The 14,303-nt window shown below is 42.4% G+C and overlaps 1 protein-coding gene across 1 annotated transcript in view; it reads right to left on the reverse strand.

Annotated features, from left to right (window-relative positions):
• Positions 1–3,319: 3,319 nt before the first annotated feature.
• The window catches only part of qdpra (quinoid dihydropteridine reductase a), an 11,465-nt gene continuing 481 nt past the window's right edge, over positions 3,320–14,303 (reverse strand). The window contains exons 2-8 of the mRNA XM_069701714.1: positions 14,301–14,303; positions 13,373–13,469; positions 12,417–12,557; positions 9,590–9,698; positions 6,836–6,919; positions 4,247–4,363; positions 3,320–3,457 (exon numbers count right to left, since the gene is read on the reverse strand). The exon at positions 14,301–14,303 is cut by the window's right edge and continues 90 nt beyond it. Of these exons, the coding sequence (XP_069557815.1) occupies positions 4,261–4,363; positions 6,836–6,919; positions 9,590–9,698; positions 12,417–12,557; positions 13,373–13,469; positions 14,301–14,303 (537 nt within the window). The 3' untranslated portion in view covers positions 3,320–3,457; positions 4,247–4,260. The remainder of the gene's footprint in view (positions 3,458–4,246; positions 4,364–6,835; positions 6,920–9,589; positions 9,699–12,416; positions 12,558–13,372; positions 13,470–14,300) is intronic.

The raw sequence follows: 14,303 nt of genomic DNA on the forward strand, positions 1-14,303 counted from the left end.
AGTAAATAATAAAACAAGAAGGCGTAAGCATATATTACCTTTTACGTGTTCGACCTTGATTCTATATCGGGAAGGTTAAACAGGAAGGCATGAGCGGATGATCGTCACGACCAAAAAAAAAAAAAAAAAGAAGTCATAAATCATACCAGCCCAGTATCACCTGGAGGACAAGCGTGTCAGTGTCACGCTTTCGCCTCGCCTCGGCGTGAGAAGTACACGCACGTGTTACTGAGGTGGAAGGAGGAGGTCATGTGACGAAGTACAAAAGCGATAAAGTCAGAGTGAGGAGGTAAGTCGCCGATTGCTTCCTTTTCCTAAACCCAACCACGTGGTTTTTGTTGGCTAAACTCGAGGCATCCAACTTTTCACGCCCGGCCAAACGTGACACGGACACGGCATCCTGTAGCGGACCGACGGGGGGGGGGTATTACACGCTTTGGCATCATACTAGGTGGCATCACAAGGCGTAAAGGGGCCTTTTGCTGCTGAGCACCTGAAGACCTGAAAACGTTTAGTAACCAGGTCGAATCATCGCTGTGTTGCTGCATTGTTTGGAGGGAAAAGTGGCAAAAAGGAAAAGCATTCGTATGGAAAAATCCGTACTTTTGAATGTATTGTGTGCGTGGATTGATGAGTCAATACAATACACCGTGAAACAGAAGAAGCGCATCCTTTCGATTGACTGTTCACAGGTTGGGTAGCCTTCGTTTCTTAATCGTCCTGATTACTTGAATATTTGTATATTGCTATTTTAATAGTTTAAGGATCTGGTGGATTTCAAAACTATTCAAACTATGTTCAAAGTAATAAATCAACAATTGCCTGTTGTTCCAACTGAGACCCATAACCTACATATTTAAAAAAAAAAAAAAAAAAAAACTCCAGTGAGGACAAATACAAAGCAACGCTGTGTTTCAACAAAGGGAGTTGCTTTTGTGGAACAACGGCAGTAATGAGTTGAAAACTTGTGGCACTTCCATCAGAACTAAAAAGAATCTTTCAGAATAAAATGCAGACTGGATTTGTGATGAACTGCGATTCCTGTTACGAGTTGGTTTGTTTTGGTGTATTTTGTTCTCGTTGTCGTCACTGAACTTCTTTGAAGCATGATTTTTTTGTTGTTGTTTTTTGTTTTTTGGGGGCTGTTGTGTTCTCCTTTGTTTGAGGTTTTTTTTAAAAAAAAAAGTGTTTATTGTTTTTACCTTTTATATGTTTTGTTTTTTTCTTTCATGTTCAGTCAAATTGAAGTTTACAAAATAGTTACCGTATCTTAATATAAACTGATAATCAAATACGCTGCGATGGATGCACAGTCCCAGTTTTCCGCCGTCTCCTTACACAACATGACCCCGCTTGACCTGATTAGACTCCCTTCGCCGCACAGACTCTCTTAACTTCACAGTTGGTCGTCCTCGTATTTACTCACCATCAGACTCTGATCTAAACTGATGTGAACGCCATCGAAAACCGGAGCTACACCCCGGATACATTCTCCTTAGGGCATCGCTGACACACAAATAATTTGCTCCTCGTGTAAGTTTTTTTTTTTTTTTTTAACACATTCGCACGAAACAACAGCATCTGTGGGCGCCGGGGTGACAACTTATCTGCCCCGGCCGCAAAACTATGGAACAACGCGCTGCGTGTCAGCGGTAATCTTGGATCAGCCGAAACGCTCTCTGTGATCAACATTGACTCGATCCCCACGGGCAATCACTCTATAGTGCTTGGCATCATGGGAGGTAATGTATGCATAGACGTGTTGAGTTCGCCTCGGGCCCACACACACACACACACACACACACACACACACGCACACACATGCACAGTGAGTACACACAGTGAGATGAATTGCTACGCCACGTAGAATAAATACATATCAGCTACAGTGAGTTGGGGCGCTTTGCTCTTTCCTATTAATCCCCGGCGCGGTGATTTATTGCAGTGTGCTTGTCAACAGCCATATAGTCCGCTGGAACTGCGGCCGGCTGGGAGAAATAGTGGAGTTTAGGACTGAGGCCCGGCAGCGGCCCCAGCAGTCTATTTATGTGCATTCTGCTCCACGCTTAGGGGGGGAAATATATATATATATATATATATATATATATATATATATATGGCTTGGTTGAACAACAACATTTTTGAGCAGAGAGGAATGGGGCTGTAAAAATAATCTATTTGTCATAATCAAGTTTTTTTTTTTTTTTTTTTTTTTTTTAAATTGATGTCTTCCCAGATGTTGCCGCTGTTAAGAGATTTGCATTCGCCAAGGTGAAAAGGCTCGGGCGCGCCGCAATCAGCTCCGCGCAGGCGACTGAGCGCTAAAGGGTCCTTCTGCAAGTTATTTTTATACACAGATGTATGCGCAGCGCCCAGTGCGCATTCAAGCTCCGGGCGTTAACTCAACCATTTGATTAATATGACTTCCAGTGGAAAACACAAGAGTGGCAGTGAAAGCCGCGGGACCTCTTATTTAAGAGCACCATCTAGTGGGTGTTTTATATGCTGAAGGGTTTCTGATGAGCGTTTTTTTTTTTTTTTTTTTCCTTTCTCTGATGTAAACAAATCCCCAAAACCAACAGTGAATTGATCCTGTTATTAAGTACAGTCTTGGTTCTGACTACAAAGACGAAGAAAGCAAGATTACAGGTTTACATAGCGATCAAAATTGGGCTTTTTCTCATACGTGACGCTGCGATTTCTACTTTTGAAGCCTTTCCATTTGAAGATAAAGACCTTAAGAACTTAAATGTGAGGAAATTTGACTGGAGTCTAGCCTGTCTGAGTCCTGAGTTCACTGAAGAGATGGACCAGTTTCCACACAGCTCAGATCAAAAGGACAAATAGATACAAGAACCGTGTTCATAAAAATGATGAAAAAGTCCCCTGTAGTTAAATACGAAGAATCACCTGTAACCGAATATAGTTCAAACCACAAACCATTTTTTTTAACTTATACAATTAACAGGTGCTAAAAACTACAGGACCCAGCTGTTTTTTTGTAAATTATTTATCCCCTTTCAAAAATAAATATATATTTGAGATTTTTTTTTTTTTTTTAAGATTTACACTACAAACGAAGGAGGAAACCAAAAATAGTCACAAACATCATAAGTTTTGGTCTTTTCAGGAGATTTGTTGACAAGAAAATGTATAACATCACCGGTCTTACTTTTGAAATTTCCAGGATTATCTGTTTAAAAAAAACAACAACAACACATCAGCGCAGTCGAGTTCATATACTAGATAGTTTGATGTCATCATTAAAACGCACCTTGAAGTGAGACTCATCGACCGTTTCCCCCCCCCCAAAAAAGTGTTATTTTGACTCATTTTTTATTGTGAACGTCGACACGGTTACAACACACGACTTGGAAAACCAACAGCAGGAGGAGAGCACCTTTCTTTTTTTTCCTCTTTCACTCCGCGGACACCGAAGGACACTTCGACTTGTTAGCTACAAACAAAACCAAACAAAACAAAAGTAAGGCCACTCCACTTCAAAGCGTGTTGAGAAGACATCGGCTTTTCTTGGACTTTCTGAGAGGACCTTCGGGGGTCTATAAAGAGGAGAAACTAAAGCGTCTACAGATCTCGCACGTCACGGGTGATGTAGGTATGAAGTTGCTAATAGTGGGATGGGGACCCTGGAGGAAAAAAAAAAAAAACCAACAACTTCCTATGAATTTTCTGCATTTTTCCTACATTAATACTAACATAATAAACACTGACTTACAAATTTAAAAGCTCCACAAATATGCTTTTTTTTTTTCAGCTTCCACGCCAGCCTCGCCAAACGCACCCCAAATGTACCATCATGTACTCTGAAGTTGTTTTTATTTTTTGCTTTTTTTTTTTTTTTTAATGTGGCACGATTTCCCATCACTGATCTTTCAAATGAAAATTCGTAAATCTCAATGGTCCCTTGGTCAAGTTTTTCACTGGTGATTTAACACCGTCCGATGGCCTGTTACAGAGAGCTACAGCTAGATGGCGCTGAGACGCTGCATTTGCAAAGAATGCACTCCTCCTCCCTCAAAACAAATCCATTCGGTCATCTCCTCTCCACCTCCCTGTTTTATTCAGGGATCTCTCTTCTTCACCTCTACACCTTCCAACCCTCCCCATCACTCATCCTAAGTCCTCCTCGTCTCTCTGCCTCTCTCTCTCTCTCTCTCTCTCTCTCTCTCTCCTTACCTAACAACCCACCCACCCCCCACCACCACCACCACCACCGCCTCCACACCTCCGTTCCGTCCTCTACTGAGCGGCCACCGCCTGGGTTTCGCCTCCGGAGGTCGTGAGCTGCATCAGGCTGCCCGAAGCCGGCCGGTTCACTCCGGTGGCCCAGTTGAAGAACATCCTGCGGAGAAAAAACCCACAACAACAACAACAACAAACAAAGAAATGCAAGCGGTGTTAGGGGGTTTTACTGAAGCACTCAAAGCTCTAACATGTTTATTACTTTAAACATGTGTCTATAAAAACATTTATTTAACAGTACAGTCAATTTAAAGAATCTCGCTAAAACTGAGTTTTGTTTTTAAAAGAGGTGTCAAATCAACTTTAAGGCCGTTCAGGAGGCTGAAGCTTGTCGTGTTATACAGAGAGACCGTTATCGATATAAATAGGTTGTACAAAATAATAAAAACACCCTTCTGTATGGCACAACAGGCTGCAGTTCAACAACACCGCAAACAGCAGCCGTCTGAACGAGCACACAGTTGAACCGGCACCTCTTCTCAAACATTTATTATTTACTTAATGTTTATTTGTTTGGGGACACGTATGTAGCACAAACCAATGCCACACACCACACAGCGTTTATAGACCGAGTTAATATGCAACGCCTGTCCCGAGGTACGCCTTTGAAAGTACATTAAACTCAACAAGCTCACAAACACGAGAGACGGCGGCAGATCACAAACTTAACAATAAGCACGTACGTTCAAAATTCAACAAGAAGATACAGACGGAACAATAGGAGACAAATTAAAACAGAAATGCAGCATAAAGCAAGCGCAGCAGATCATTAATGTTTGATACACGACTGATCCCTCTTTAATATTAGAACATTAGGGCTTGCGAGGACTGTTGAATTAGACTGCACTGAATTAATAGAGGGGTTTGGGTCGGGGTCAGACTTGAACTCCCCCCGAAGAAGGAAAAAAAACAAAATCAAAGTCAGGGTGAGGTTAAAAGGTTAAAATATATATTTTTTAAGCCCCAAATTATCTTTAGTCATCTCTAAAGTGGATGCTACCATTTCCACACAGACGTAGGGGTGTTAGAATCTTAGAAGGGTCTCTAACAACAAGATAATGTGTAAGATGATCGATATAAACTCACCAAAAATTATCCCCCCCAAAAATTACACTGCATTCCTTGCAGAGGAGCCGAGAGACCCCACGGAAGCAAAAACGACATTTCAAGTGTTTGGGGGTCTGCGGTCAATCCAATACACGATAAGAGGTGACAACGGTGTAATAAAATCAAATGTTATGACAGTTATCCAAGAAATGCTAACATTATCTGCAGTCAAATAACGTCTGTAATATTATTGATCAGGACATAAGCAGGGTGTTTAGTTTGTATTATGGGATGCTTCCGTGTGTTGTTTATCTGGCATCACAAGGCAGGGTTTTTCAGGTCGGATCAACAACCCAACATAACGATTATTTCACGTAGTGACGAATCAATTATGAAGAGAAATGAGTTTTGAAACGAGGAAAAAAAAAAATAAAAGAATAAAAAGCCGATATTTCTCACCAACTACAGAAATTTTAGTTTTTCCTCGTAGTCAGTAAAACACATTAAAGAGAAACCGCAACAACGACTCATACTGGAAATATGCTCGAGCGATAGTTTGTAGGTTTTATGAATGAACGTTGGCTGGAAAAGGTTAAGAAGAGAACAACACAAAAAGGGACGACGACAAACGCACCGCCGCCTCCCGTCATTTCCGGCCACCCAGATTGTTTCTATTTCGGTCCTCAGACCCTCGCCTGCATCCCCGGGGATTATCAAAGTGGATCAAATCCCATCTAATCTGTACAGGTCTACACGGAGCTGAACACGAATCAACGCAAACAGCTGTCTAAACGCACACGCAGCATGTATTCAGCTTGGAGTTGAAATAAACGGTTTCTGATGTCCCGTTTAAGAAATGTTTAGCTGCCCGGAAGAAATGACATCTTATTTTGAACTAGAAAGTTTTTTTGTTGTCGTCATAAAAAAAATTTAAAAAATCCAGTGCATTCATATTTTCCCCCAAAAATCTTCATTCTTTAAGTTTTAGATTTAATGAAAAGATAGATAAACCCCAAAATTCCCATCCTTTCCTTTTCAAATTCAAGTTAAACTTGCAGGAATTTAATTTAGATTTGAAACGCATTGTAATAAACGGCTTTACAAGTAGTTCAACATGTCAAAACCAAGACGCTGGGATGTTTTGCATCAAGTAGATTTAGATATCTGTTTATAAAAGTAATTATTTCATAGCGCAAAGTTTGATTGAATCTGTGCTGTAATGTATGAAGGCCGCAAAATATAATGTTAATGACACAATAGACAAATTGATGCACGCATAAAACAAACACCAAAGCTATTAGTCATATGGCAGTCCTCCTAAATACAAATATTCATTAAAAAAAAAAAAAAAAGAGAGAAGTATGATGGCCAACATCAACTCTGAATACAGAATGTAACCATTTTGATAAACATATAATCTAATATACTAAACTATTACGTAATCATTTGGGTTTACAGAACTCTCTGCGGCCTTCAAATAAGACAGAGGATGACACCACGAGTCGGTGTTCGCGTCAGCACTCACTCTGCGATGTACTCCAGCGGCGTCCAGGAACTGAAATCTGCATCAGGCATGAACTTCCTGTTCATCGGCGTATCCAAGGTAACGCTGCCAAATGAAGCCAGATGACAATCAGGGGGAGTATAAGCGGCAGACAGGAAGCAGAGCTGGCTGACGGCAGCATCTCTCCACGCACGCGGACACGCACACGGACACGGACACGCACACGCACTACACAACAGGTTTTGAGTGGATTTGTCATCTTTGATGATTTTTCAGTTTTACATCATGTTCGCAGCAGTTCTTCACAGCGGGGTTTTGTCGTCACTATCTGTACGAGCGCGCTAAAAATCTAACATCCCGTAATATGCTTTTACAACAACAATATAATATCCTGACCCATGAGCTGAATGTAAGGTGGGAGGATGAGGGAGGCGCGGAGATGCTTCATGAGGTCAAAGGCTTTTGTTCAGACTGCAGGCAAATCGGATTCAGTGTTCTCAAATCAGATCTTCAGGACAGGCTGTCCGCACTGTTACAGACAAGTGATTTTCTCTGTCCAGACATCATCAGCCTTATCGGCATGGGTTGCCGTGGTAACGGCGTATGCGTTGCAGCGCTGGCGACGCGGCGTTCTCGTCTATGGCGACGAAGCCTCCACTCTCCAACTCCCGCTCCGATAGCGGCGTCAAAGATTCTGTTCACTCGGCCCGCCTGAAAATAACGTCGTCGATATCTACGCCATCGTACTGTTTAGTATGCCGGAATGACATTTAGCATGTCTCAGCACATAGTATGTTGAATAGAGTAGAAGTACCAGGATGTGACTAATTGGGTCAAAGTTCAAGGCACATTTTTTTTTTTTATAATCAAATAGCATGTCCCAAATTTATATATATATATAAAAATCAGATTGGAATCACATTTCAAAGCCTCCTCTGAATGTGGTTTAGGATCTAATTTGCCAAAAAGAAAATCACATTTTATGTGTATTTTTTTTGTTGGTCCGACTTTCACATTTTGTTTATCTTGATACAATCTTGATGAGACAACAAAAAAAAAAGAGAAAGATTTGTGCTGACGGTCCGAACAAAGCCAAAGACACAGACGCATGTTGGTGTTTGAAACACAACTGGAAGTTAGGTTATTCCAGTTTGGCCTGTGCATTTGATCCACTTATCAACAACGTAAACAGCTGACGCTGCAGCAGAGGGTGAGACACACGGAGGCAGTTGAGCTGCTATGAATCCGTTGCTACTCCGGTGTCCGACTGTTGGAAACTCCTGTTCAAACATTGACCTGACTTTTTTTTTTTTTTTTTTTTGCAGGAATACACTCCGTATTGTGATTGTCCACAAATGTTTGTATGTGATGGTGCAGGCAGCGCAGGGGGAGGGGGAGGGGGGTGGTGGTGAGGTGAGGTGAGGTGAGGTGAGGTGAGGGGGGCGCAGCAGAAATGCAAAGTCATGGAGCTAATGCTAAACAGATGTGACAGCATGCTGGAGAGGCAGACTCGGTCCGGGCCTCGTACCTTGCAGGCAAACGCAGCCAAAGAGGGCGCAGGAGCAGGATACACCCCCTCCCCCCCCTCCAACCACCACCACCCCCTCCCCACCCTCCGAAAGCACAAAACCTGGCTTCTCACAATGACAGTGCAGAAAGTGGATTTATATCCGACGGAGGAGCGAGGCTGATGATAAAGGCGAGCGTTTATCCATCCGGCACAGCAGAGAGTGTCAGGCGCAGCTAATTCTACGGCACAATAGCTTCTATCTTCGGGCCTTTCAGGGGCCATGCGGGCATCGCTGGTGTCGGTAGAGCGGAAGATTTCCACGGGACAAGTAAATAAACACGTATTTTCCAATGGAGAGGACAGCAACGCGGCCGTAACGGAAAAAACTGCAACCCATCTAAAGGCGTCGAGGGCGATTAAAACACGCTCGCAAACGAATTGAAATGGCGAGACCTGCAATAAATAAGTCAAATTCGAGCGAGCAAAAACGCTTTCACGCGCTACGTTTTGGTCACATGATCAGACCCCGTGACTTTTTTTTGGGGGGGGGGGGGGGGGGAACCCGAGGGAGGCGTCAGCCCTCTGATGACGGGGAAACTTTTAACGTAATCACACCAACACGACCTCCTTTAACCCCGTTGTTGTTGTCTTGACCATAATTACAGCAAGTGTTTTTTTTTGGGGACCTTGGAGCTGTTCATCGTCATGGCAACACCCACTCGGAGCCGCAAGGCTCAGCTGCAAGTTTAACATTTTATGATTTAATTGATGGACAGAGTTTGCAAAACATGGAATAAGTGGTACAAAAAACTGTGGGCCCATATTTTTACTGCAGGTTGACGTCAGCGGTTAGAACTGCTGTGAATCCAAACTGAACCGCAACCGAAGGCCCTTTTTTTCCGCTGCCGGCTCGATTCTACTCGCTTTAGGTACCGGGTACATTTCTGAATTATCTTTTTTTCCGCCTAGATTGTACCGCCTAAATCGATTAAGTGAAACTACAATGACGTCATCTTCAACGCCAACAAAAAAAAAAAAAAATAGTGTCAAGTTTAGTTTGTAACAGCAGCGGAAAAGGGGCCTCAGAAGACAGCAAAAAAAACAAAAAAAACCTCTGAAGAGTCAAACTACGAGCCTACAAGGAGTCAATATTTGATGCTCGAGAGACTTTTTGGTTGATTATTCCTTTAAGGCCTCCCTGCTGTGATCGGCCTACTTACCACATTACTGTTCGTGTTTGCGACGCTTTATGTATCGTCACTTACGGCAGTATGGCGACGGCGGCAGCTCCCGACGGCATCCCGGCGTTTTTGCCCGCGAGGCTCTGACACAGCTGGTGGACGGCAGCTTTGGCCATGCCGTAGCCCACCATGCCTGCAGATTACAGATGGGAATTGGTGGTGGGGGAGGGGGGAGGGGGGAAGAGATTCAGTTTGCAAAAAAAACAAAACAGCAACACAGACCACATCAAATGCATCACACACACACACGGTGCCCGCGGAGGACGGCATTGATTCAGTAGAGAGGTCAAGTGGACAAGAAATCTGTGAGTTTATTAAAAGCTGGAATAGTAGCGATGTAAAATGCGGTCTGACTCTTCACGCGTATGTTTGGCGCCGTATGAAGACTCAAGATGGGCGAGATGCAAAAAGTCTCTCTTATTTCTCTTATTTTCATGCTGAATTTGGACATAAACTCAGTCGGAGGGATGTTTTGAGTCTTCGGCATCTGGAAACGGTAAGTAGCTCTCCCACAAAACATTTAAAAAGGCTTTCCAAAGAACGCCAAGCATCTGTTAACCCCCCCCCCCCCTCACCACCCCCACCCCTAAAACATCTTATGGCATGCTTACAAAGCCCTGACCAATAAGAACAAGGGGTGGTGACACGACTTTTCTTTCAAGCTTTTGTTCTTTTTTTTCCCCCCCTTGAGAGCAAAAAACATTAAGGGAAACACGAGTTAGAGGTACCAGCTTTCATGAACTGATTTGCTGTATAAGGATCCGTGTTTGACAACGTGTGTGTGTGTGTGTGTGTGTGTGTGTGTGTGTGTGTGTGTGTGTGTGTGTGTGTGTGTGTGTGTGTGTGTGTGTGTGTGTGTGTGTTAAGGTTCTTTTAGGAGTCCAATATGTCAACGTAAAGACAGCAAGTTCAGCCTCGGGACTCTACTGAGACACACTTCGACTCAATACTTAGGGATGATTGAGCACTTTTTTTGTTGTTTATATATATGTATAAAGGGAAGTATGGCATTTGCAACACAGCGTTACTCTGTCTTATCTCATTCTGTTCTGTTTAAGACCCTCCACCAGGCTGCACTGGCCTTCTGCACGGAATTTGATGGGCAAAAAGTTGCTTGAATATTGAATAAGAGTTACATATCTTGGAGGATAATCATTTGAAAAACTCTCAGGGCGAAGCAGAGAGACCTCCTCTGCCCTCGCTCCTTCTGGGGTTTAACTTCCATTTTAAATCCTAAATCTGGGGTCAAATTATCCAAAAAAAAAAAAAAAAAAAGGGCATTGATATGATTTTCTAATTCTTAATCGGTTGTCTTAACACTTCACTCAAGTGTTTTTTTTGTTTTTTGTTTTTTTAACCAAGTACCACCATACAACTGTCGGACAGAAGCCATCAGCGCGTTTATCGCGAGCATTAAAACAAAAATGCTCCGTTTATTTCCGGTAAGCGCGTAAACGGCAGCGTGCGCTTTAAAAATTCAAGCACGACACAAAGTAAGAAGTCCTGACAGGTAAAAGTTGACGACATGATTCGCTGCGACCTCGATGGTGCGAATAAACACTTTTATCTCGTAAAGGATTTCCCAAATATGCCGACAAGAAGAGGAATCACTCAGCTGACTTAACAAGCTGAGATGATGGCGATTTCTTGCACTTCTGCATCCTTCCTAGATTTCCCATATGAAGCTATTTACGATGTATTATTTTGCTTTTTTTTTTAATTGTATTATTGATGTTGTTGATGTTTTTTGTGCAAAGCAAATTCCCCATTTGGGAAAAAAACAAAAAACAAAACCTGCTCCTCCGACATCATCAAAAGCAGTGTGTTTAACCGCACTGAAGCTTTTAGTCATTTTATAAAATTATCTCCCATTTTCACCGCTTTGCTAACTGATGCAAAACCCCTCGTTTTGGTCGGTTATCTCACACGCGCACCTGCTGGCGCTTTTCCAGCTTTCGGACAGATTTATTCATAAAACCTTCATTAACAGCAACAGAGTCAATACAATTAGTCATCCTGATCTCCTCTGCAGAGACGATCGGGATTTGTCTGATGCTCATTAACTTTAAAGTCACTTTGTTTGATCAGAGCGCTCAAAAAAAAAAAAAAAAAAAAAGGGGGAAAAAAAAGGGATGAGTGTCGAGTACCTCTCAGCGCTGTGAGTTATATTTCTTAACATTTGACTCCTGATTAAAGAATAGATTTTTTTTTTTTTGGGGGGGGGGGGGGAGAGAAACTAGTACGTCGCCATTAAGAGCTTTTTTTTTTTCTTCTCACATTTACAAACATAGACTGACGAGAACAATGGACGTCAGGTGCTTCAGTGGAGTTCACACACCCTGTCCGGGCGGACAATGTGTGGACTGCTGAGTCGTTCTCTTGCATAAGCCAGCGACCGATGAGCCGCTGGTCTCGGAGCAGACTGCTGAGCCAGGGCTTTGTGTTGCCGTGGAGTTGGAGCACAGCCCATCACGTGGCTGGCACATCACATGGCCTCGCACCAAAGCCTCTCTGGATGCCACACGAGGCTGATGAGTTGCGGACTGGTGTCACATGATAACAAGGCCGCAACCGACGTATTAGACGATTATAACAATGAAACTGATTTTTCTTGTTTTTAATGAGTTATCTGGAAATTGTCCAACGTGAAGTCTTCCGGTGTCTATTTTTTTTTAAGCGAGAACACGAAGATATTAAATATGCGCAAATAAAACGAAGGACATTTTTGAAAATTGGCGCCTGCGAGAAGCTGGAGACAAAACTTTCGGCGTCTAATAATAGTTTAAATGACGCGACGCACGGGCAGAGCCGGTAATCAGGTCGTTACGTTACAAATAACCGCGCGCCTCACCTCCGGTGCCCGACTGCGCCGCTTTGGCTCCGGCCAACGTCAACAGTCCGCCAGACTTCAGGTGCAGAGCGGCGAGGTGGCTGGAGATGGTGGAGGTCCAAACGCTCTGCTTCCACATCAGATCTGTGTTTTTGTACAAGTCTGGCGGAGATGAAGAGGGGAAAACGTGTTACCGTTTCATGGCAGACTCCTTTTATAGATGCAACATTTCTGCCCTTTTCATATTTGGGGGAAATATGCTCGTTTATTTTCTGGCAGAAAAGAAAAAGACTCAAAACAATTGGGAACAGGAAGCCTGGCACGTTCCAAAAAAAAAGTGACAAAATCCACACAGCAGCACCTCTAAAACTCAAAAATTAACATTTTAGTTTGAGTTGTACATAAAAAGATAAAAAAAAAACTGCCACTTTACGGGGGTCATGTGCCAGACTTTTTCTTGGCTGGGACCCAGAAACTTCTTTCAGACAACTGTTCAGTGCAAAGTGCTCCGGCACATCACTCCCCATGTAAAACAGCAAATTGTTGTTTTTACACTTTGTGTTAATCCGAGCCAAACTGGCTGTTTCCAGTCTTAATTCTTACTATTCAGGTTTGCGAGTGGTACAATGTTTTCTCATTTGACTCTCCAACAAAAAACAAATGGCTCATGAAAGGACGGGATTTATTAGCCGCACAGTGCACGTCGATTCTAGTGTTTACTAACCAGAGAACTGCTGGTTTCCTTTTACTTTCTTGTAGTTTTTCATGCAAACTGTGACAAAAATGCAATAAACTGACAAGCAGAATAACAACTTTCCAATTCACTGGACCAAAAGAATCAGATTTGAAACTTGTATTTTAAATGCAGCTTTTTTTTTTTTTTCAACCTTTGAAGTGAAGCATGATTGGCTGTCGAGAAAAATAACAGCTGATGATTAACATTAAAGCAAATACAAAATAAAAGGTTGAACTCTCACCTTTGGAACTGCAGTTTCCTCCCGCCCATCCTCCCGCCACACACAAGATGGCGTCCACTTTCTGTTCCCCTAGCAACAGGGCCACGTCTGCCGTCACCTGCGCGGAAGGACAGATAACCGCTGACGCCTTTTCATTAAGCACACGAGCTGACAAGACATTTAAATGTCAACCACGTTTCAGCTCGCACACGCCACCTGGAAAACGTTAGTTCAGGGTCGACAAATAAAGAAGGTGATCTTTGGAGAAAACATTCACGGCCGTTGCTGTTGTAAATATAGCGCTTTATTTTTCAAAACACACGTGATTTATTCTATAAAATCGCAAAAACAGGAAATAAATGTTGTGAAAACCACCTGTACATACAGAAAGACTGCAACAGATTTTAATCAAAGAGATGTAAAATGGCTAAATAAAGACATATACGACTTAAAAATACCGTAAAATGGATATAAATTAGGAATAGTGAGTGTTATTTAAACTGCCCTTTGTCACAAACTGGCCTGTTTTGTAGTTTGTGCATCTTAAAACTTGGAGCTATAAAAATCTACCAATTTATTTCATAGACTTAAAAAACAACAACCATATATTATGTAAATATTTTATCAACTTAAAAAGCAGCACATTTTTTTTTTTTTTTTTTATTTTTATTAAAACCATTAAAGCTGTCATAAATCAGCTTCAGTGTAAATTAACCCGATTGTTCACCTTCTTGCCAGGTGTTCCCTGAACGCAGCATGAAGAAAGCCCACGCGTTTGCCAGATAAACAACAACTAAACGGTGCAAAAAAAAACAACAAATAAATACATAATGCCCCCCCCCAAAAAAAAAAAAACAACAACAACAAAACGACGTCACTGAAACTTTTGGCTTGGTTTGACAGCCGTCGGATAGAAAACGCGTCGCACCTTGCAAAGCTCTCTCCTCACCTG

Source organism: Brachyistius frenatus, unplaced genomic scaffold (genome assembly GCF_029030835.1).
Source record: "Brachyistius frenatus isolate BFR_SWC_R1_liver_20210118 unplaced genomic scaffold, ASM2903083v1 Contig_38, whole genome shotgun sequence".
Taxonomy (NCBI): domain Eukaryota; kingdom Metazoa; phylum Chordata; class Actinopteri; family Embiotocidae; genus Brachyistius; species Brachyistius frenatus.